This window comes from Artemia franciscana, chromosome 20 (assembly GCF_032884065.1).
Source record: "Artemia franciscana chromosome 20, ASM3288406v1, whole genome shotgun sequence".
Taxonomy (NCBI): Eukaryota; Metazoa; Arthropoda; class Branchiopoda; order Anostraca; family Artemiidae; genus Artemia; species Artemia franciscana.
In genome coordinates, this window is record NC_088882.1 from 26000842 (window position 1) to 26025777 (window position 24936).

The 24936-nt window shown below is 33.9% G+C and overlaps 1 protein-coding gene across 1 annotated transcript in view; it reads left to right on the forward strand.

Annotated features, from left to right (window-relative positions):
- Window positions 1–4931: 4931 nt before the first annotated feature.
- LOC136039959 (tRNA (cytosine(34)-C(5))-methyltransferase-like) overlaps window positions 4932–24936 on the forward strand; it is a 67178-nt gene continuing 47173 nt past the window's right edge. Inside the window, exons 1-4 of the mRNA XM_065723982.1 lie at window positions 4932–5076; window positions 14749–14835; window positions 19673–19866; window positions 24352–24614. Of these exons, the coding sequence (XP_065580054.1) occupies window positions 5026–5076; window positions 14749–14835; window positions 19673–19866; window positions 24352–24614 (595 nt within the window). The 5' untranslated portion in view covers window positions 4932–5025. The remainder of the gene's footprint in view (window positions 5077–14748; window positions 14836–19672; window positions 19867–24351; window positions 24615–24936) is intronic.

The window sequence follows — 24936 nt, forward strand, 5'->3', positions numbered from 1 at the left end:
CGTAGACACTTATTTGCCTGAACAAATTGTATAGTGCACAATTTTTATAGGATAGTCCCTCGGCGGCACTTGGTTTTTCATTGTTAGATTTTCTGACAATCAAATGAAAATCTATAAATGTGGAAGTCAAATCTATAAAATAGTCTTCACTAGAATAAATTTTGAAATGTACGTTTTCAGAGAGGGGAGGGGGGGTTATGGTTAAAATTGTTCATAGTAACCATGTTTGACACTCATTTCAACATTTTCTTTATTGAAAAGATTTACTGAAGTTGTGACTAAAGAATTAGATTCTTAATGTGGTAAATATCCCATTTCTAGGGGGAAAAATCCATTTTTGATCTAACAATTTTTACTCTTGGTTTCTTTTTCTTCTATTCCAAGAGTGATGTTTTTCGCTTCTGACCTAAATTACGACTGATGAGTGATGAAGCATTCTTGCCCTTTTAAAACCGTTTCTACTTTGTCTGGATTTCAATCGCTCACCGAGGGATCAAGTGCTAAACTTTAGATTTTGTGAAACACTTGCTTTAAGATACATCACAGAGCCCTAATTGCTTAGAGTTGAAGACGAAAAATATGCAGTAGCTGGAGCAATATATTGTTTAGCCAGGGATAATGCAGAGCGGAAGAACTTAGCAAACCAAGCACTCAGGCCGTAGCCCGAAATTGATCAAGGACCCCTGTAATAGTCCATACCATGACTCAATTGTCGTTTTCTAAGAAAAGCAACATGGAAATCAATATTAGGATGAACAAAAGTACTTTTTCTATTAGCCCTCTCACTGAATGGGTCGTAAAAGACCTTGTAATCACAGCCAAATATTTTGTAATTCCTAGAAGATCACCTAATCAACTTGCTTAATGTTAACTGACAGAGTTCCAAATACAAAGTGTTTACTGGAATATATTGAAGGTGCTTTATATTATAATGGTGAAAGTGTTCGTGGGTGTAGTTTTTCGTTCAAGAACACGCAGTAAGGGGACATTGGTATTAGCGACTCCCGATGTCTCAGCAAAGAATTTACAAGGAAATATACAATTGTCCTATGAGAAGCTGTGTGGATAGTTTGTAAAAAAACAGCATGTTCTATGTCCTTGATGGTACCAGAACTTTAAACCCCGATTATTGAAAGTACCAAGTCTCGTTAGATCCTGGAAATCACACAACGTTGGCCCCTGTCAGTACTTGGATGGGTGACCACCTGGGAACACCGGGTGCTGTTGGCACATTTTTAATTTTGTGTTTTTTTCTTGTTTCCTGGTAAAACAGCATTCCAAAAAAACTCTTAATTCAGTAGCAACGATCTAATAACATCTCTTATAAGAACAATTAAAATAAATTCGTTATTCTTACTAAATAAAACCTATATAACACTACTTTATTTTAATTGTATTTTTTGACAGACTCTGACACTTATTTTTGACACGTGTTTGGATTTCTTCCCAGAATTCTTTCATTGAGTGACAGAATTCTGGGACAAAAGCCAAAGGTGATTAAAATAAAAATTATTTCCGATTCAAAAAATTTGTTTAATTGCACCTATGTTATTTGGAACGTAAATTAAAAAAATTACATAAAGGTATGAATTTAAAATTACTGCTAGAAAAATAAAAATAATACAAATTATTTGGAAATTGATATCGAACTATCCACTAAATATTAAATTATGTTAAACATACATTTTATCAGTAATATAGGAAAAATGGAATACAGCTAACTTATATTCCACAAACTTATCAAATTCTTGTTCTACAAGACCTGTCTTGAACTTAAAGCTAAGGATGGGACGTTGTACAAAATGTTGGAAATTAAAAATTAGGTAAATTGACGGGTTGATCTAGGTGAGGTCTTAAGCCCATGTTCACATTGTGAAAAAGTATAAACTGAGACCAAACTTGATTTCTAAGGACCTGTTTTTATTTGAATGTAGGAATAGAATAAGTTCAAATGTGCAGTAATTGATTTTCAGATGATGTAAAATGGACTGAAAATAATTTAAATTGATGGGGTGATCTATTTGAGGCAGAATCTGCAATTACTATACTACTCTCCCCTCAATATAATGCTGGAGACTCGCCCGACCCTGGGTATCTGAGAAGTTTTATTTCGTGAGAAAGAAAACAATACAGGTAATAAATGATTATTAAATAATTCACCAGTCAGAGAAGAGTGAGCAAATGGAGCAGATAGGTTACAATTAAGATCTCCAACTAATAGACATGCAGAATTTACTAGAGACAATGCTCAAAATGTTTTTACGTAACTTTTCAGAGGCGAGAGGGAAAAGAAGCTCAGACGTGTTATTGTAGTAATCAGTAGGCAAATAATCATTATAGATAAATATATTATCAACTTTAACAGCAAGAAAATAATCACAGGATTATACAAGCACCAAGCTTAAGGTGGAATTCACGTTAGCCACAAGACTTCCCGACTGTCTGCTCTATTTTACTGTACAGAAGATGCATAGCAAGTGAATTTATCTCTGGTATCCAAAGGATAAAGGCTTAACTGACTTAAAAGATGATCTTGTAAGCAAATTATATCATGTTTTGACACAAACTCATCAAGAAACTGGAGGGAACGGACATCAATGTTTACAGTTAAGCTGCTACTTAATGTTTACCTGCTACTGGCATTATGGCTGACCATTAGCCCTTTGAACACGTGGAATGCTCTAAACCTTGGCTGGACAATTATTTTCACATTCCACACTCTAATAGTTATTATCAACACTCTTGCAGAACAAACTAGCTGCAACCGCGTTTAGGTAGTCAGATACGTGATTATCAGAAACACATCAACCACAAATAGCAGTTGATTGGCAATTTATTTCCAATAAATTACCTAACTCGTGACACTTAAAGCATAGATGGTAAGGAAGAAAATTTCCTGAACAGAGAGATGTTCATAACCAATGTTACTCTGATTCTTTTTGGAAAAAGTTAAGGTCACGATGAGTCTTAAATTGTACTTTAAAGGGGCGGGAGGTGCCACACTGGCTTATTTTATTGTCTTTTGGAATTAGTTGTTGATGGCCAAAAAATTTAAAGATTGTGGGACTTGTTTAACGACAGCTGAGAAGACTGATTCTCTCATAGAAGAACTTATTGATAGCTGAACGGCTTCCCCACTATATTTTTAGCCATTGATTTGAAGCGAACAACAATTTTCCAGTCGCTGTTCGATCGCTTAAGATCCGTAATATCATTTTAAAAATTAAACTGATTAAGGTCATGAGGATTTCTGATATCTTGTGGAAAACATTTTAGCAGTACAAGATACAATGGCTTTACTTTTTTCAAATTTTAAATAGCAGAGGTTGACACATAGTTCCCTTTATCAGCATTCGAAGATTTCACATTTCAGGGCACTTGCGTCGTGACGTAAGTAAATCCATCTAGCTTTCGGAAAATCTTGATTAATTTTGTTGCCACTGCAGTAGAAACAGCATCGTCAACTGTTGGAGTTTCACAGGGTTAAAAATAACAAAATGTAGTATATTGTTCTTTTCCTTGGAGGCTGATACGAGGAGACTACACATGTCAATAATATTTTTGTTGTTTCTGACATGACTGATGACTTGGCCTTGCGTATTAAATTCAGGATAAAGAATGGAAGTTCTTAAGCCGAACTGGCCAGACATGACAATAAACAACAAAGAGAGATAAAACTCCACAAAAAACAACCTCAAACGAGACTGCGGCCAGTAGAGAGAAAAGAGCTGAAAGACTAAAATAACGCGGATATTTCGCCTGTATCTAAACTAAGCGTACTCAGCACAATATAAAAAGAAACGAAAAAATACTAAACTAAAAAAAACAAAAACAAAAAAAGCACCACCAATAATAATAAATACAACTGTCGCTACTGATCCACGTAGGGAAAAGAAGCTATTAGAGTTACTTCAATGAGAACATCAAAACTCACTGTCAATTGTTAAGATGCAATCTATTTTTGTACCCTCTGATAGCGATCGTGCAAAAAATCAGCAAAGCATTCAAAATTAGTTTTTCACTTAGGCTTGCTTTTCGGCTATTGAGTGTAATCCAAGAACCATGGTAATCCAACAAAAGGCGTCACAAAACAAAAATAGAGATAATATTGGAATGTAATCGGAAAGTGGGCAAAGTATGCCTTACTACCTATTCCCCGTAGTTTAAGGAAGACACCAGTCTCGGCAGGTACGATGGCTCTTGCGACAGAACACCTCCTCTCTTCTACTCACTTATTAGTAAAATTGGTAAAAAAGAAATTAATTAGTAAATGTAATTGGATAATTATTCTCAAAGGATTGATTAGGACTCCTGTCCCAAAAATATAAATTAAATCAAAAATAAGTTATCCAAATGAAAGTATGATTGAAATTTGGAACAACGGAGATGATTTTGTCTAAGGAGGATAGAATTTTGATTTGTTTCTAATGTGCTTGAAATAAAAAAATTAACTAAGGAGCAATATGAAAATTTTCTTTGACTTTATTATTAGCCAAATTTCTTTCGAACATAATATTTTGTGTTCAAATTTTTGTAAAGGAATTTGATAAATAAAACACTTCGAACCACCAACTGGCTGAATTTTTTATTGAAAGTTTCTTTCAGCTAGAAGCTAATTGTCTATATTAAGTGGAAGAGTGAGAGAATAGTTCCCCCACATATATGAAATAAAAGTAAGTTCTGGCAGAATTTTTCATCAATAGACATCTTCACAAATTTTCCAGTGTTTATGAAATATCAGTCTTTAAAAACGATCATAATCTGTTGCGGTCTAAAATTTGAAATATTTGTGTAATTGCTATTCTCCAAAACTGCACTAATTTTTCAATACCATTCAATACAAATAAAACGCAACTTAAGTTTAAATTTTCTAATTATTTCGTAGCTCATTTAAAATGGTTCATGATCTTCCTTAGAAGGGAAGGGAGGAGCGAGAATTTGTCGAAATGTCAATGTGTTTAGTCTAAGCAAGCCTTTAGAATTCAAGGCGTGTAATTTCAAAGACTGTTAACGTTAATCTTGAAAATGGCATGGAAAAACAGATCAAAGAAAAGACAAGGAGAAAGCAAGAACAAGGTAAATCTTCAGACACCTTGATGAAAAAAAATGTGAAATTCTACTTTAGCTATTTTTGGCTATCACGGAATAGGGCTATGTTAGGAAAATGAAACTTTCAGGGATGGATCTACAGGCTAAAGTAGCCTATGTCCCAGGAAGGTACTTTGAAGTGCGTACCTCCACTCCTTCGCCCTCAAGAGGGTTCTGAAATTTGCCTGCAGGACTGGTCTATGCCTATATTTTACCTTAATTTTCAGTTATCAGTTTCTTTTTCTCTGGTTTATCTCTGAAAATGAAATTCCTGTTATTTGAGTTGGATTTCAAAATCTAGGAATTGTATTTCCAAATATTTAAAACCTTATAAGTTGGCATCAAGCAAAGTTTTGAAGCTGAAAACAATTTTGTTGTAGCCTACTTTGTTTAAACAGAAGATGTAATTTGCAAGGTTTCACTCATATAATATAATACATCAATTTCTAATGGTAATCAAAGTCAGCACCCTCTAGAGGTGTAAAGAATAGGGTAAATGTTTATTTTTTTCCAAGTGCTAGAGCAGTTTAGAGCATTTAGAAATTCTAATTCTAGAAGCACATCCATTTTTTAGCTTTCTAAAATCTGCCTTTAACACTAAAAATGTGTAAAGTGGACAGGGTTTGAAGCTGAAGGAAATGTTAAGGTTGTACAATATGAATGAAATTATATTTAAAATACTATTTCCAATCATCACTGCTAATTTCCGTGTAGTAGTAAGTCTAAAGATAATTAAAAAACTTACATATCCATTGATGGTAACTATTATGTTACTATTGAGTTACTATTGTTACAATATACCATGCTCCCCTAATAGCATTGGATGAGAGCAGCTTTTCTGATAGAATTACTATAAAACAAAAAGAGTAAGGCCATTTGAATCCTGATTTTTGTATGTTTTTTTTTATATAATATAATAGTTATATTTGTAGTAATGTACCCTCAACCCTGCTCAGAGATAGATCCACAATTTTTCTTAGCAGGGGGTGCACAATAGGTTGCTCTGATAAACTTGCAAACAAAGAAATACCAGCATTTAAAGGAAACTTCAACAATTACAGGTTGTAGGTAGGTAGTAGAAATGGTCATAAATTTAGTCTAAAATCTGGCGAGGATCAAAGTTCACATAAATCCATTAAAGTTAAGAAGGATATAAAAATACTGATGAAAAAATTAGTAATTTATGAAAACCACCCTGCCATAAAAAAAGCTGTTCACCATCTACAAAATAAATATGACCATAATATTGGTTGCACAATTTTTAGCCTTTGTACTTCTGACTGCTATAGTGAGTTAAGCTTTGTATTGTCAAAAAACAAAACAAAAACAACAATTGTCTTGAACTGTGTTTTGGAGTCATGCTTTCCTTGTGACTAATTGTAGTCAACAGTTTAGCATCAAAACATTTTGATGATAAATGGAAACCAGAAAATATGAGCTATAATAAAGATACATGTAGGTATACATTTCAAACTAAGTATATGAGATTGGTGATTTAAATTCTTAGGGTTTTCAGCTGTGATGGATTTTTAATTTTTTTTAATCTAAAAATTTTCAGATGTTTAGTTCAAATGTCCAAATCTTGATACATCTGTTGAGCACAAAAATAAAAATTTGATATTAGGCTCAGATTAAACATTAAGTAAGAGAATTGTCCTGAAAAATTTTGATTTATAGACAAATAATTGTGAAAATATGATAGGAATTGCATGTGACAAAATAAGCATAAAAATCATCAATAGTATATTTAGCAGTATATACCATTTTATGGGCAAATATATGCAGCCCTTATACATAAACATTACTATATTTTGTGACTAGTTTGTATTGAGAAGTTTAGAAATTCTGAAGTAAAATAGTGGTTTCATTCTGTTTCCATAGTTAACTCAAATGGTGTTAATTTCCATGTCTTTTTTCAACATTTCATTAGTGAATGCTTGAAAAAAAAAAATTGGTGCCATTCCACTGATTTAAGCTGATAATTCAGAGACACATCTATACTGACTAGATAAAAAAAAAAAATAAACACATAATTATTTGCCTTCTTTTATAAATTTTTTTTTGGAAAATCTATTTTTAAATGATACTCCAACCTTTGAAGGAATATTTTGACTCATATACTTAGCTTTAAGTGCATACTTATACAAAGTTCAGATATTTCTAAAGAGTTTGGCATTTATTTTAAAAAGTGGTCACCATTTTCTAACCAAAATCCAAATCGCAAATTAATAATATCTTTGCACTTCTCATACTTTTACTTTTGTATTATGCAAATTAAAAAAAAAAAAAATTATGACAGCCAAAAAAAGTAATGATGTCAATTTCTTTGCCTCTGTGCCATTGCAAGACTTGATAACAAATCTTTGACAGTAAAAAGAAGTTTAAATATAAAGTTTTTCAGCCCTGTTCTGACACCACAATCCTGAAATATCATTTTGGCAGTCTAAAGAAGTTAGGATTTTAAGTTTCTCTTCCTTTTAATACAAAGTGAAGATTTTCACCTCCCAGTAGGATTTTGTGGTACAGATTCCCATATAAATCTAAATTTAATTAAATACTTTCAGGTGATATGCATCATCATTAAAATCTAACAGAGATCATGCAAAGTAACTGAAACTTTGTTCCAAACTTATTTTGAAAAATAAACTGTCTCAACAATTAAAATATTATTTATAATTTGAACTACTAAAAACCAATAACAAAAATAGCTTCAAAGTGTTATATCATCCCAACCCTAACCAGAGCAAGTGGTTCCAACTCCAAGTCTGCCACTATGTTGGGGGGGGGGGCCTTGCGCTCCCGCCTGGATCCACCACTGCCCCTGCTAATGACTCCAGCTATAGTACTAAGCTATTTACAAAGCTAAGAAAATACTACACTAGTAAGGAAATCTTGGCTTTATAATTGGCATAGAATCAATTTTGTCATTTATTTCCATTTTCATTCATCTTTTTAAATCAATTTAATTATAAAGATCTTTACCACTTATGGAATTAAATTTTTCATAAGAGTACTATTCTTTTCTTCCTTGCTTGACCTGTATTCTCCTAAATTAGAAAATCAAAGCAATTCAGCAAAATAGTATTTGCCATCTATACCCTGAATTTGCCTATAAAAATAGCTTACACATGAATGTTCTGTATAGAAAGACACATTTTTAATATTAAATATTCTAAATAGTGTATGGAACCTGAGGCAATCTGAAGTTTTTTTCTTGTGAACCTCCAGAGTTGATGATCAATAAGTTTCTTACAGTGTTGTTTAGTGATGAGGTGCAGCAGGATCATCTGTTGTTTTTCAATTGAGTTTCTATTCCATAAACGACCAATCAGCATCCAGCTTTTGTTTGAAAGTGTCAACAGGACCATTTGTAACTGTTTCTTCCGAGAGTTTGCTCTAATCATTGATAATCTGTGAGGAAAAGAATTGGGAATCAATCATGGTTACAGTTGACTGCTTACAAGTTTCAGCCAATGACCTCTGATTTTTAGTTTAATCCTTGGCTGGTACTAGGTAACTCATCCAGTGGTTGATTAATATACATTTTTTGGAGACCTAATGAAATTAATATTTATGTACTATTAATAAATCTGAAGCTAAAATTGATTTTTGTGCAATGGATCTCAAGTTTTAAGTGGGTTGAATGAAAATATTTGACAAATAGTCATTTTTCCATTAGAGATGTCAAATATTATTTGTTGTATTGAATGGTTGGATTTTTGAAATAATAAAAATGGAGCTCAATGGGATGAAAAGAAAAGCACTATTTTGAAAAATTGAAATTTATAAGAAGCAAAGAATTTTGCTACTAAAAATGGTTTAGAAATACTGATAAAAATTGAAAGAAAGTTGAAAATGTGGCTTATGGAAACTTACTGCAAATCATGAAGTAAGAATTTTAGCTTAGTGTTGTCTCAAATTTTGTATATAGGCCATAGCTATATCTGGGATCTTTTTCTCAAGTAAAGCAACAAATGAGCCATATAGTAACATACTGATATACCAAAACAAAGGTATGCTAAAGAAAACTGATTAGTCTGTGTTGATGCTTGAATTATGTAGGCCTATTTCTGCTTGAAAAGATTTTTGAAGAGGCTAAGTTTCAGCTGAGTTTGGGGGAGGGGGGCAATTGCCCCAAGCCAAATAACAAATTATGCTGCTGCTTAGAGGTAAGAGTTGGGTATTGTGGACTATCACTAAATTTTTAAGAAATTAAGTACAAATAATGCCAATAATAATAGTTTGTTTATTTATCAGCACTCACAAAGCACTTCAGTGAAACATTGTATTTTTTTTATACTTTAATGACAGTGACATTGACATGCTCTATCATGTCACAGAATATCTGATTGAAGCATCCTACACCTTAAGACTTGGTGTAATTCTCGTAGAGTTTTTTATGCTTTCCTGACAATCCCAAGGTCTGTGATCACCATTTTAGTATTTGTATTTTCATGTAATATGTACAGGTAAAATTGTGGATGTGAGGATTGAAGTTGAGTTTTAGTCTAAGATCAGGCCTAAAACACATGTGACAATATAATCAGGACCCTTAAAATCTAGATAGTGAACAACCTAAGTGTTGTTGTTGCAAAGGTTTGTTGCTTTCTGGAGTTAGTTTAGCAAAGGGAATAAGATTTTTTGTTTCAGCAACCCAGACGAGTTAGTTACATTTTTTATTTTATTTTTTGTTTGTTTCTTTATTTTTCCATTGCCTTGCCAATGACTAAAGTAATCAAGGTAGGCATGCAAGAGATTTGATTATTGTTTGGAATACTTTCGTTTTGAATATAGGGTATGTTATAAAATATTTCAATATCTCAAATAAGACTGATTTTTACCCATTCAAGATTTAGACATACTTTTGAAATTTTTTTACTAGATAGGTCTGAGGTGCTTTATCCTTTGTCATTAGATTGGCTAATATAGTTAAAACTCATTCAACATGATAGTTTAAGGATAAAATAGCAACGGAGACCACTTTGCCTTTCCATCAGAAACATCAAAAACAAGAAGAATAATAGGGAATTCTTTTTGTAAGACAGTGGAATAAAAAAAAAATTGCACACAAAATAATCTGTATGTAGTATTTATCAATAATTTAAAAATCATAAGTTTCCCTAATTTTGGTAAAGATAAAACTCCAGTTATTTGCCAAAGAGGGGTCTATCAAATACCATGTGACTTTGGCAAATACTATGTAGGTAGAACTCACCAGAATTTAGAGAAATGCCAAAACTCTAAATTTAGATATCACCAAAACTCTAAATTCTAATAGCCTATTGCTAATGTTTCTTTTGATTCTGCTTTAAGCAGCCATGTTTTTGAAAATCCTACCCACAGAACACTTTTTGAGGAATCTGCCCTTATTAGCAGTGACATGGGCATAAAGCAGGTAGTTCAAGCTGCAATTGAAATCAGATTTAAGATTAATAATAATATTTCCTGAAATAGGAACCTGGAGGAGTATTCACTAAATGCTCTATACACAAATTTAATTAAAAACGATCTCATAAAATATTTTGATATACCAGTAGACATTAACACCGAACCACTTACAAAAAGACCTCTGAGGTTAGGTGCCTAAAAGGCAAGATTAGCAATAAAAATGTGTTTTTAATTATTTAATTATTCTTCTTTCATTTCAATCAATTGAATGTTTCACCTCACTTTATTTATCAGTCCTCGTTGAACTTTGCTGAAGTAAGGATTCTGGGACTGTTTTAGTTTTATTGGTCACATGTTGTTGTTCTTTTTTCTATTTATGTTTGGCTGAGGACGACCCTGGGACATAGGGCCAACATATTTATTCAAATTAGAATTCTACTGTCTTACAAAAAGAATTTTCTATTTTTCTTCTTATTTTTAATGTTTGAGTGGAAGGATAGTATGCCTTTGCTGATTTACTTGAAATCAAGTTAGTTTAAATGCCTGGAGTCGTCTTGGCAAGTTCAATCTTTTTAATCAGTTTAGTAACTTAAAGCATATGCATATGAATAAATTCATATAGATATAGAATGCATTTAGATGTACTTAAAGATATGCATTAATACATAGGCCAAAAAGCCTTTGTGGGGTCTAAAGTTTTTCAAATTTTTCTCTGTTTCTGTTGCATAAATTGACTGATTGATTTGATGCATCTTTCAACACTTTTTCCAAACATAGCAATTTCCACCATTGCGATTGTGTCATAAGCCTTCTCCTGTCCCCTAATGCCTGGATATACCCTTAGCTATGATAAAATTTGCTAATTTTCTTGATTTTTTTTCTTTTTTTGAACAAACAATTGACAATAACAATAAAGAAAACCAACAAAATCAGTGCATTTTTGTATTTACAGGGCAACTTCTGGGCATTAGGGGAGGAGGAAGCAATTGTATGATTACATATTTGGAAAGAACATTGGAAGGTACATCAAATGATATGTTATTTCTCAGCTAGCAAATTAATTTGAAATAAAATTCTTAAATTTACAAAACTTTGACCTTCTCCATTGGTACTGTGGCAGTGGAATTGGAGGCTGTGCTATCTTGTTCTCCTACAAAAACTGGAACAAAATATTCTTTTAATATCTTGCCATTAGTTTCATTAGTCTAAATTACCAGTAAGCATATTTCTTCCCCAGAAATTCAACTCTTACCTTTATTGATCAAGAAAGTATCTTCAATAGCTCTATTATTGGGTGAAATATACCCAAGGCTACATATGAGAAATACTCTTTTTAATAGAAGGTGGTAGTTTAAAATCACCTGCAATTATTATGTTACAATGAAACTTTCTCTTTGGATTGATCAGATTATTTAGATGACATATTATGTGGAGTGAAAACTAGCTGTAAAAGGAATTTTGAAACTCAAGTCTCAGTGACTTAACTTTGAAATGGTAAATGCCAATATTTTTAAAATCCTGCATTGAATTACATTGCTAGATTAAGAAAGCCTCATTGAATTAAAGCAAACAAGTGAATTATTTACTGATAAAATATTTGAGTCTAAAGAAATGTATTAGGGAGTAAAAGAAGGTCGACCAGAGTAATACTATTGCTTATAGTCTAACCTCTAGGTAAAACAACTTAAATGGATTATGGTTTGTACTGTTATAGTCTTATAATCTACCAAATTGTCTCTAGGAGGAGAAAACCTCTAATGGAAATCTCTGTTGGCTATCTCTATTTACGTGTCACTTCAGACCACCATTCAGCACAAGGTTTGGCTGGGGAGAGAGAAAACCTTCCAGTATAATCAAACTGTAAATCTTGTCTATACTGTTCCCAAAATAACTGACTCAATCTTTTGAGTAGTATCTCCAAATTTTTTCTCTGGTGGAAGATCCCTTAATAGCATATGAATTACTTCCTATAGCAGGATTATACCGACTTCCCACAACCTATGACCTAAGTGGGAATAAAAAAATATAGGCACTTGGAAAGGGTAAGAAATTTACTACTTGATTTTTCTTGTAACAAAACTGAACAGAACTACAAAAATAGAAAAGCTTCAAATACATATTGTCTCTGGGGTGGTTTCCTTTTGATATCCAGACAAACAGTGGCAATTCACTCAAGATCTTATTACATTGTCAGATAAGCTTTGGGAATCAGTGGATCCATAATTCAAGCTGAGCCTCGGCTGACAATGTGGCTTTGTAACTGTCCGACTTGCTGGGATGAGTCAATGTCATGTCAATTTTTATGCTTGTAATAATTAAGCAGCTTCAATTAGCCCCTCAAGATGGGAAAGATTCATCCAGCAAAAAAAGAAACAAGGCATGAATTCAAGTTAGAATTAACTTGAAATTAGTAAAGGGGTATTCATTTGATAATTAGGGCCAGGGGCACAACAGCCTCCCATGGCCATGCAGTACTAGTACAAGATTCAAAGACTTTAATATTGGAGGAAATGTTGATCTTTTCTGAGTGAATTGGATGAAGAAAAGGAAATCGGAAACTGGTTACAATACCTTGATAATAGATTGTTAACTGCTACAAACCTCTATCAAAGAAATCAAGTGTCTCATTGGGGTAATGTTATGATGTTCATGGTAGTAGCAAGAATGATTGTCAGATTATTTATAGAAGGCATACATTACATGCTCATTACAGTTGTTATTTGCAATAAATAATGATACTAATTCTCTTGAAGAATAAATTAGTTGTCCAGCGTTTTTAGAACAATCTATTATGTCTCACTTAGTGTTCTTTGTGATGAACTTTGAAGCTTGATCTGTAGCGCAAGTGGATCTAGTCCCCCCCCTATTCTGTCTAGATTTAGAAAACTACCTTATTTTGTTATTTGAATATATTTTTTTTTTTGGGGGGGGGGTATTTTCATAGAAAAAAGAAAAACGGCTGAATCATTCCCCAAAATCAAAAACAAAATATTTGATAATTGATTGTGTGGCTGTCAAGGTCTTTGGATGCCTTTGTAATAAAATCTCAACTTTGACTTTAATGAGTGTCCAAAAGTAATGGGGTGGTCATGCAATGAACTATTTCTGGAATTGGATATGGGTGGCTTAACATTGCTGAATTTAAGCTACTTTATTCTAGGCATTATAATTGTTAGTGTCATGGTCACTTTGCCTGTTCCTGTCCTATACCTAAATTGCTACTGTTTACAAGTGACTTTATTGTACTTACAGAAATATGGACTGTTCCAAGTTCTTGTAAAAGTTCCCATAAATGCTCTTGATATAAATATGACTAATTTGAAGTGTGAGTTTGGCCCATATTGGTTCTACATGAAGCACATTTTACGTGGTTGTAGAGGTCATTCATTTTCAATGTATAAATGTTCATCGAATCAAGCGCTGCTCAATAAAAATGAACCCAATACCAGGCTTCTGAGAGCTAGAAGCTGAGCACAAACAAAAAACAATTGTTGATAACCAAATCATAGAGTTAGATCTAAATGGTAATGACTAACTGAGCCTGAGGTCTGTGACACAAAACATTACATAGCTACTTTAAGGCAAACTTTATTTATTAAATTTGATAGTATGAAGTGAGGAGAAATATGAGGTGTGTCAAATAAGAGTGTGTCTTTTTTCTTTTGCTGATGATAATTGCGCTTTTCTTTTTCATGTGGTAATATAAAATGAGGAAAAATATGAGACATTTCAGAAAAAGGGCCAGTTTCAAATGGCTATGTGCTGTCTCGGGTCCGTATAAGAGTTTGGAAAGGTATTCGACAGGGTGGTGTTTCATCCCCTCCTCTTTATAATAATAGTGTAGTGGAGGCCCAAAAAAAGGTTGTAACTAGTTTCATTTTTAGAGGCCTTGATCTGTCGCTTGCTAACTATGCAGATGACGTGTTGAATTTAAGCAGGACGTATGGTGGTATAGAAGAGAATTTGATATTTTAAGTTATGAGTATAAACAGATTGGTCTCTTATTTAACCCAGAAAAGAGTGAAGTTGTTGAAGTAGAAAAGTCGACTGGTCGTTCATGTGCTGAAAATATTCGCCTTGGATCGCATCTTTCAAAGCCTTCGTCTAGTATTACTTACCTTGGTTTGCCAATTGGCTCTAGTTTAAAGCATACTAGGACCCTACTGCTTGAGTTTTTATAGTCATAAAATGAGGAAAACTAGGAGGTATTTCAAATAAGTGTGTGAGTTTTTTTCTGGCGGTTATTACTCTTTTTTCTTTCTTTTTTTTCAGAGTAAAGCTGAGAGACCAAACAAGCCAAAACCAGAACATTATGAAGACATTATAAAAGAGAATGCTGATTTTGAAAAATATTATAAGGTCTGTATAAACTCTCGCATTAAAAACACATTTGACATAATTTTGTAACTTTTGTATTTGAAAAATGTTTAACTAAACTTTTGATCAATACATAAAAGAAAAAAAAGGATTATACTCTGAAAAAAAGGCCGACTTAAGGGTATAGTTTTGTGCCTCTGGATTCCAACTAAAACCCTTATATTTGTTGGCATTTTTTAAACTATCTTGCTAGAAAAGGCTACCATCACTTGAGTGTAAGTAATGCGTTTGAAAAGGTTTTTGAAATCAAATTTGCTTGGACACTCATTTCTTAGTTAACCAGTTTGTACTGATTTTGTCAAATCATTACGAATTTCTTTACTCAAAAGGCAGAATGTACTATTGACAGTGTGAAATACGCGTTTCTTTTCTAGTTTTTTTGGGGGGTAATTTGGCTTTATGATAGTATGGTCATATGAGGCAAAGGGCTCAACCTTTAACTCTCTCTCCACCTGAAGTCTCCCCTGATCTGCTTATGAAATTTTTTAGTGAGTAATTTAATTTAGGTCAATGATTGTGAGCCAATAGCTATAAAGTATTTAGAAAGAGAAATTACTTAAATGGTTACAGAACTAAGAATTTATAAGTAAAGTTAGGGAAATGATGTGGAATCTTAATACAACATAAATTAACTGACAAATGAACATTGTCCTATATAAGCAACATGATGAGCATACTCAACGATATTGCAAACAAAGCTGCAGACTTAGAAATGAGAGTAAACCCATCTAAATCTGTGATAAAGCCAATATGTATCCTTAAAACCTCATCCCATTTTCTTAACCCTATCCCCCCAGATATTTCTGTTTCTTCCTTTGAGTTACTTGGGGTTGTAATTTCTTCTAATTTAAAGTGGGATATCCACGTTAAACATATTGTACATAGCGCTTATGCGTCTGTTTCTCTCCTCAAGCTCTTAAATGAATTTAAAATCCCCTTCCCATTCTTCTTGTTGTTGTTTGAGGTTCGATGTGTTTGACCATTTGGTCATTTGCTTTTGTATCACTTGGTTTATCTGTGCCCTCTGTAATCACTAGCTTGCTTGGTGTCAGTTCAGTCAGTATTCACTGAACCAGACCTTCAATCAATATTCACTGAACAAAACCATGTGTCACTTAACTTGCTATTGGTAGGGGTTTATTCACCTTCAGCAACTGGTCTCTGTAGGTAGCAAATTGCTTACTAATTTGATACTTTTTAGATTGAGAGATGCTATAGACAAAGTTTTAAGAGAAGAACAGTGCGGTTTCAGAAAAGGTAGAGGATGTGTCGACCAAATTTACACTCTTAGGTTATTAATCGAGAAGTGCCTTAGTTGTCAAACACCTTTGGTCCTCAGTTTTATAGATTATGAGCAATCGTTCAATTCTGTTGATAGAAGAGCCTTAGCAAAGGTCTTATCTTTGTATGCTATACCAGACAAATACATTAAAGGGATTAGTGATAGGTACGAGAATAGCACTGCTGCGGTTAAGGTAGGAAATGGAGTTAGCAGCTGGTTTTGTATTAAATCAGGAGTTAAGCAGGGTTGTGTTCTATCCCCCTTTATATGTATCATTTTGATGGACTTTGTCGTAGGGAGTACAGGAAAGGCAATGGGAGACTACGGCATCAAATAGGGAAGAAAAACTCTCCTGGACTGAGATTATGCTGATGATTTAAGCATCCTTGATGAAAGTGTGGACAAAATGATCATGGTGCTAGAATAGGTTTGAAAATCAATGTTAAGAAGAAAGACTTAACTACTAAGGCTAGCAATAAGCGAAGATGAAAAAGTGACGTTGGTTAACGAAAAGATTGATCAGGTGGGCGGTTTTACTTACCAGGGTAGTATTATTAGTAAAGGCGTTGGGAACAGTGAAGATGTTAAAAGTAGAATAGCCAAGGCTCAGGGTGTTTTTGCACAGTTTAAAAAAGTTTGGAAGAATAGGAAGATAAGTCTGCCAACGAAGATTAGAATATCGGAAGGTATAGTGATGGCAATGGTCAAATATGTCTCTGAAGCAGGGGCGTTCCGAAAAGCGGATACAGATTTACTAGATGTTTTCCAGAGAAACTGCTTACGGATTGTTGTGGGAACACGGCTGACTGACCCGTATTTCAAAGAGTAGGCTGTACGAAAAATGTAGTTCAATCCCGCTTTCTAGGGTTGTAATGAAACAAAGGTTGAAAGGGCTAGGGCACGTTCTGCAGATGAAGGATGACATATTGCCGAAGATTGTCCTTTTCGGCCAAACGTACAGGACTAAACGGAAAGCAGGTCTTCCTCATCTGGGGTGGGAGGAGGTCATAAAAAAGATTGAAAGGAAATGAAAACTTCCGGCGGTTTGGTGTTGGGGTGAGTTGTTAGTAGTATTAGTAGTAGTAAGTAACAATAGCTTTCTTTTCCATGAGTATTGGACACTCCTTGGAGTTTGCAGCATGCTTTCCATTGCAGTTTGGGCACTTAATCACCTGCTCATCCTTTACTACTTTGGATTGGGAGCATTCTTCAAGAGTCTGTTTTCCACTACATAGTTGACATCTTGTACCTCTGCTGCAACTAGAAGCTATGTGGCTAAAGCCTTGGCAATGGAAACACTGTATTGCCTGGGGGATAGATTGCTTTACTGCATACCTTGCACCCCAAACGGAGATTTTCAGTTGGGAACTGAACATCCTGATTGAAGATGCAAACCACAGGGATAACCATAGGATTTGGATTTTTGAAGACCATTGTCACTTGCTGGATTCTATCCTCACCTTTGACCTCCCTAATAAAATCATCCATATTGGTGACCTCCTCAGATGGGATGAATATAATTTCTTTTCTGTTTCTGATTGACGTGGGGTTGGAGTTAGGACCAAACACAAACCTTACCTTACAACCATTTACTGCTGTATCAGAGATAGAAAATTTAGCAGTAGCTGCTGATTGGTTCATAGCTATTATGATAATAGAACCATCTTATTCAAGTCTTTCTAGCATAGAGCCATGATGGCCCCTACACTCACGTTTTTGGAAGCGTTCAAGCAGTTTTCTTGTAAGAACTGTTCTACTCCTAAAGATCAGGGGTGTACTGGTCTCATTTGGACCTTCTACTTTTAGGGCCAGAATCCTTAAACTAAATCTATGTAGGCCAGGGGGGACAGGACTACTAACTGTCCTGTCAGTCATGACAAATAAAATAATAACAGGTTAAATATACACAGCTAAAACAACAAAGTCAAATAAATTATGTAAATAGAAGCAGATGGTGGGGGGGAGGGCTAGTCAACAGTAGGCTAGCCTAGGCTACATGAAGCCTGCAAAATAAATCAGAAGTAGGCATTGCACTAAGTGGCCAAGCATTACAGAAATGGATTGACAAGCACTCTCAAGCGAGCACAACCGCACACCAAGTGTGTAGGCGTCAGGAACCCCAAGGGTAGAGCCCCATGTGATTTAATCAACAAACCGTATCACAGAGCTAACCTAACTAGGATAGCAGCAGTATTAAATATATTTAGTATATTCGAAATTCAATTCGTCTTTTCTTCTCCTCCTATTCTTTAAAGGTTTATACTTCCTTTGTCCACCTGCATCTTGAATATGCTTGTCCGGTTTAGCATCCTGGCATCTCCCGTGAAGAATCAGAAAAAATTGAATCCTTTCAAAAAAGAACCCTGAGAATAAGTTTCAAAGAAGCCAAGAGTCCATTGTCACTCGGTCTGAAAAAGGTCAAGCTGGAATCACTTGAACACAGGAGAGGTACATTGTGCCTCCGTTTTGCAAAAAATACAATAACAAAACCTCGAACGGAAAACATTTCCCCCAAAAGACACTTCCCACCCAGATACCGCTTGTCACGTACCGTTTCTGAACCAGTTTCTATTTTGTTCCCCATTCGTTGCTTTACATCCAGATATAAACCCTTGTCCCCCTTGATATGTGCTAAATTAAACCACTAGTTTTTCTTTTTCATTATTCGGTACTGGTGTTACCCAAGTTTATGTTCGTTTTTTTTTGTCTCCTCCTTTTAATATGTTCTTTTTAAACCTTTTTAATGTATAGTATATTTCATTCTTTTTTTTTAGGTTTAATAGTTTTCACCTTTTTAACTTTCTGACATTTTGCAGCTTAATATTTTGACTGATGGATAGTTTCGTCATTGTGATATTGTTGTTTTTGGCATTGTTCGCCAGTTTTTCAGTCGTACTTTTTTATGATTTTTGTTTGAGTTTTTTTTTTTTTTGGTTTTTGTGACTCTGAAATTCGAATTCGACCCTTCATGGCATATGGTAGGTTTAAAAAAAAAATAAATAAATATATTATACTTCTATCTGCCCTTCATTTTCTCTGATAGACATATTCGTAAGTCCCTAACAATTCTGTTGTTTTTCTATTTTGACTATTTTCCCCATTGAGCTATTCAAATTCGTAGAGTATGAAGTTCTTTTGTAGTGTTTCGGGTAATTTGCTTTTCTAATATCAAGGTCAAATGAAGGGAAGGGCTTCAACTTCGAATTCTCCCTGTCACTTAAAGTGAACTTTTGATTTACTTACGAAATTTCTTATTTTCTAATTCATTTTAGTTAAATGGCTTTTAACCAATAATTATAAAGCCATTTACACATAATTTTTTTTACGTTTTCTACATTTATTGTGGGTATCAGTTAGCAACTCACTAATGACAAATACTTTCGTCAATGAAAATTAGATGACAAGATTTTTAATTTGCAATTACTTTTTTTTGCAAAATCATCAATTTGTCAGCAACATTGGCATATACCTCTTGAATTTCTAGTAGACACCAAATTAAATTTTCTCTATTCAAATCCAGACTTTTTCTTTTTGTAGACGCAGGGGATAGTATCTAATGAAGAATGGCCAGAGTTTCTTGCAGCTTTGCAAAGCCCTCTACCAACAACATTTCGTCTCACTGGATATAAGTCTCAAGCTGAAGCTTTACTTAGGATAATCAAAGGAAATTATTTTCAAGATTTAATGAAGGTTGAAGGTGAAGAGCAAGTGGTTCCTAAAAATTTACCATGGTAAGTTTTAACACCTGCACACATACAGAAATTGCCACCTTGATGTCCTTCAAGGGCCTTCCATTACGACTATTCTAAGAAAAATGCAGCTTTTTTCTTAGAATAGTCGTAATTACGACTATTCTAAGAAAAATACACCCATTTTATATGTTCATATAATTCATACTGAAAATTTATGTCAACTTACTTAATTTAATTTAGATTTCAAATTTAATTCAGATTAAAGTAAATAAATTTATTTAATTTAGTTTAGGACTAAAATTATATAAGTATATATGTAATGCAAGGTTGGGAGGAGGGATAAAGAACACGCATTTTATCGGTTCAGTTCAGTTTTTGAAGAAGAAATGATATTGGAGAAAGCGATCATTGAATTGACAATTAAAACTTTTTAGTGCCTTGTTTAGAAGTCACTAATGATATCACTAAAATAAGATTAAATTTTTGACAGTACTTGAATTTGCCTGCAGTACAGACATTACTGACCATATGGTTCATGTTTCACTAGTTTCTAGCAAAAGCAAAACCGAAGGCTTTTTTCTAAGTGTGATATTTCTCCAGGTTGCAACAGTAGCTAGCAACCTAGTAAGAGACTTACAGAAAGGAGCTACCAAAGCAACTTAATGTGGAACACCTTCTTTTGAGTTCTGACTCCTCTTTTAGCGCCCGTGCTTATTAATAAACAACGTGAGTTGTGCTTTTCATGTCAAAATAGTTAACAATTAATAGGACATCATACCATTGTCAAAGGCTATTGAAACTAAGAATATAAGAACAAACGGAGGGGCATGAGAATAATTTTCTCATGCTCCTGCTCATGCTCATGCTCCTGCTCATGCTCCGAATAATATTTGGTAATCCTGGATTATGGTTGCATTATCATATGCAACATAGCAAACAACGAACTCTGACCTATAATAATCTAAAATTTCAAACGTCTTTAAAAATACTGTCAAGTGGGGGGAAAATGCCATTTGAAGCTTATTTTACAATGGAATGGTGATCATTTTGCTTCTTATCCCGACCAAGCAACGCGAAGCGACTCGAATCTATCCACACCAAGTGACAAAATCCTATGTGAAAATGAGAAAATCAACTTTGATAGTTCGAGCACCATTCCAAATAGTCTCATGGTGGGCATTTTAGATATAAATGACGATATAAGTAGTAAATTCTGATAGACCTAATAAGACATATTATTTTGTTCGCCAAGTTACCTTAGCCGAGTGGGTGGCACGCTGGACTTGTAATTCTATATCTTTTGGGATAAGGTTCGAGTCTTGGTATAGCAAATTCTTTAGTGTCGTGTGGGGTTCATTAGTGTGAGTCTGCGAGCATAGCTGCTGGGAATCTGAGGAGGTTACGGTCAAACAAATTACCAAATGGAAGGACCTTAGCAGTCAAGAAGCGTCGTTAATCCATAGATAAATATATAGAGATTTGAATTTGAAATTCAGGCCCTGCTATTGTAAATTGTGTACATCCTTTTACTGCCCAGCTTTATTTTCCAGCTTATCATTTGTTTTTGCCCAAGACGCTTCAGTGTTTCTGTTTTCCGAACATCTGCCCAAGAAAACCATCCTTGTTCAGGAAATTATTATTATCAGCATAATACCGATAATAATCATGGGCCAAAAGGAAATTTCCAGGCTTTTTTGCTTTCAGGGAAAATGAAGAAAAGCAAACAACCCCAAATTGGCCCCCCCCCCCCAAAAAAAAACCCACCATCCTTGTTCAGAAAATTGATGTTGTCAAATATCACAGACCCAAAAGTAAATTTTTGGCTTTTTGCTTTTGTGGAAAATTAAGGGACCCCCCCCCAAAAAAAAGCAAAAAATTAGCCCCAAAAACCAATCTTGTTCAGGAAACTGATGCTATTAATAACAACAGGCCCTAAATTAAAGTTTTTGGCTTTTGTTGTCCTGGAAAATCAAGGGAGAACCCTTCAGAATCAAAATTTTGGCCTTGAAAAACCATTCTTGTTTAGAAAATTGGCATTATTAATAATCACAGGTCAAACGTAAATTTCTAGACTTTTTTCTCTCCTAGAAAATGAAAGAAAAACTTCAAAAATCCAAAATTTTGACCAGAAAGAGCCCTCTTTTGTTTAGAAAATTGGCATTGTTAACATTCGCATACCAAAAAGTAAATTTCATGCTTTTTGCTGTCCTGGAAAATGAAAAATGGCATAAAAAATCCTTGTTCAGAAAATTACTGACCAAAAAATATATTTTCGACCTTTTTTCCTCTGGAAAATAAAGAAAAAAAATCGAAAACTTGGCACGAATAAATCGTCCTTGTTCAGAAAATTCGTATTATTTTATCACAAAACCCAGAAACAAATTTTGGGCTTTTGTTTTTTTTAAATAAAGAAAAAAAACTTGGCCCCAAAAAACATCCGTGTTGAAAAATTGTTATTTTTGGTTATTACACACTTCAGTCAGAATAACAGCTTTGGTCAGGAAATCGCAATTGATAATAATCACAGACCCAAAAGTAATTTCTTTTTGGTTTTTTCCTTCCTGGAAGATAAGTTCCCTCCAGACCAAAAACGTCCTATCTCCCCCACCCAAAAAATCCTTGTTCACTAAGTTATGTTATTAACAATTACAGCCTCAAAGGTAAAAGTTTAGATTTTTCCTGTCCCGGAAAAGAAAGAGAAAAGAACCCAAAAAGGGCCAAAAAACCGACGTTGTCGTTCAATGAATTGGTGTTATGAATAACCACAGGCCCAAAAGTAAGTTTCTAGGCTTTTCGCTGTGCTGGAAAAAGAAAAAAAATGGCCCAAAAAACCCTCCTTGTTCGGGAAATTGGTATTGTTAATGATTACATACCCAAATGTAATTTTTTTTAGTCTTTTGCTCTCCTGGAAAAATTATCTTGCGTAATTTTTTAATTTTATAGGATTTTTTATTTTTTAATTTTAAAATATGTGTTGTATAACTTTCTAATTTTTAGTATTATAATTTTTTTTTAATTTTAATTTTATAATTAGCTATTCAGTTTCAGTCGATCATTTTAGTCGAGTTCCGTAAATATTTTAGAGGTTTTCTCAATGAATATATGAAGTAAGTAATTCAAACCAGGTGTGTATTCTAAGGAGGAACTTAAGTCCTGGCATAGGTTTTTCGTTGACAACTTTTTAAAAATTGAGAGGAATTTGCTGTTCAGAACTTATGCCTTGTTAATGCATTGAGTCTAAGTGTACTATTGGTATAGGTTTTTTTTTTATGTAGGTACTAACTTTCCTTTATTGAAATTTTTGGGAAAAACTTTGGACTTTATGCCTAGGTCACATTACATCATATTTGTTGATAATATCGAAATTACGCAGAACGACAGCGGTAATCATTCACACAGTCTGTAACTTCTGGAGTTGAAATTTATTCAACTTTCAAACATAAATTTTCGATTTAACAATTAGAATCAAATTTTGAGGCATATCTTTTGAAACTAGAAAATATGGAAAAAATGTTCCAGACGTTTGATAAAAAAAAAAAAAAATCAATCAAACAAATCTGACAAAATGTAAGAATACTCAGCATGAGCAGAGAATAGTTGGGAGCAAAGTAGTATCGGAACAAGGTTTTTGAGGCAATTTCTTGCCATTTTATCAGTAACTTACACTTCTGCAATAGGAGCGTGATGTCAAGTTGAAAAAAACCGTCAAATTTTCATTTAGTGACATTTAAATTGACTTTAAAACTGTGATTAATGGAATTTAACTGTTTTTTTTTGGTAAATGTGACAATACTGTAGCTTGGGCTTCAGACGGTTTTGCTTCCAGTCACACATTCCAGCTGGAAATCACTTCGTGACATTGCTTGGTCGTTTCTAGGGTCATTCAAGATTAGAATATTCTAATACCGATAGCAAGTTACTAATACCAGTATTTACTTAGAACTGATTTGAGCCAATAAGAAAACTATGAGAAATACGATTGGCTCAAACCAGTGGTTTAAATTCTTGGTTTTAGTAAAATAGGATTTTGAATGATGTTTTTGGTCGATACAATTTGCAACGTTTTTGGGATTTAAAGGTAATGTGGCTTTGAGCCTTGAACCTCAACTCAGGCTGTATTGGTCTTTCCCGTCATAAAATTTAAGTTGAAAAAGAAAAATTAAGTCTGGTGTTTGAGTGCTTGATTGCTATTTAACTTGTCTTTTAAAGAATTGTAGGCATGTGAATCTCTTCAAAAGTAACACGGTAATCTAAGTTTTGACGTGACGAAGTTTTTACAAACTCATTCGTAACCTTAAGCCATAGATTTGGAACTCCCACCCTTATGCCTGCTCTGAGGTGTTCTTCATCCCCCAACACGTCTTTCCCTCCCCAAAAGTGTAAAACTATTACTTTTTATACATGTAGATTCTTTTATTCTTGAGAGCGGTTTTTTTTTTCAGTTGAAAATAGTTTTCTGTCATAGAACAAATACATTGAATAAGAAATAATAAATCATGTTAGTTACGACCCCCTATGTTGTAGGTATCCTGACGACTTTGGCTGGCATCTTAATTTGAGCCGAAAAGATATTAGAAAAAATCAAACTATGTTCCGCTTGCACAACTTCCTAATAGCTGAAACGGCAACTGGTAATATTAGCCGCCAGGAAGCTGTAAGTATGATTCCACCACTGGTTCTAGATGTTAAGCCACATCATAAGGTGTTAGACATGTGTGCAGCACCTGGTTCTAAGACTGCACAGTTGATTGAAATGCTACATGCAAATGAGGACGATGTTATACCCTGTAAGTATATTTTCTATGAAAATTTCTTGAACATTTTTGCTGTGTGAAAATGTATGATGCACCTGGACCCATGACTACACAGCTAATAGAAATGCAAATGAGGATTATGTTAAACAATATAAGAATGTTTTCTTGGTAAATTTTAAATCCTCGCTAAAGCAGGATACTCTGTGTGTTAACTTCTTCACTGCACAAAGTTGTTAGAAATGCTGCACTTAAATGAGAATTACTTACCGTCTAAGAATATTTTCTTGGTAAGTTTTAAATCCTGGCTAAACCAATATAATCTGTGTGCTAACTTCTTCACTGTACGAACTTGTTA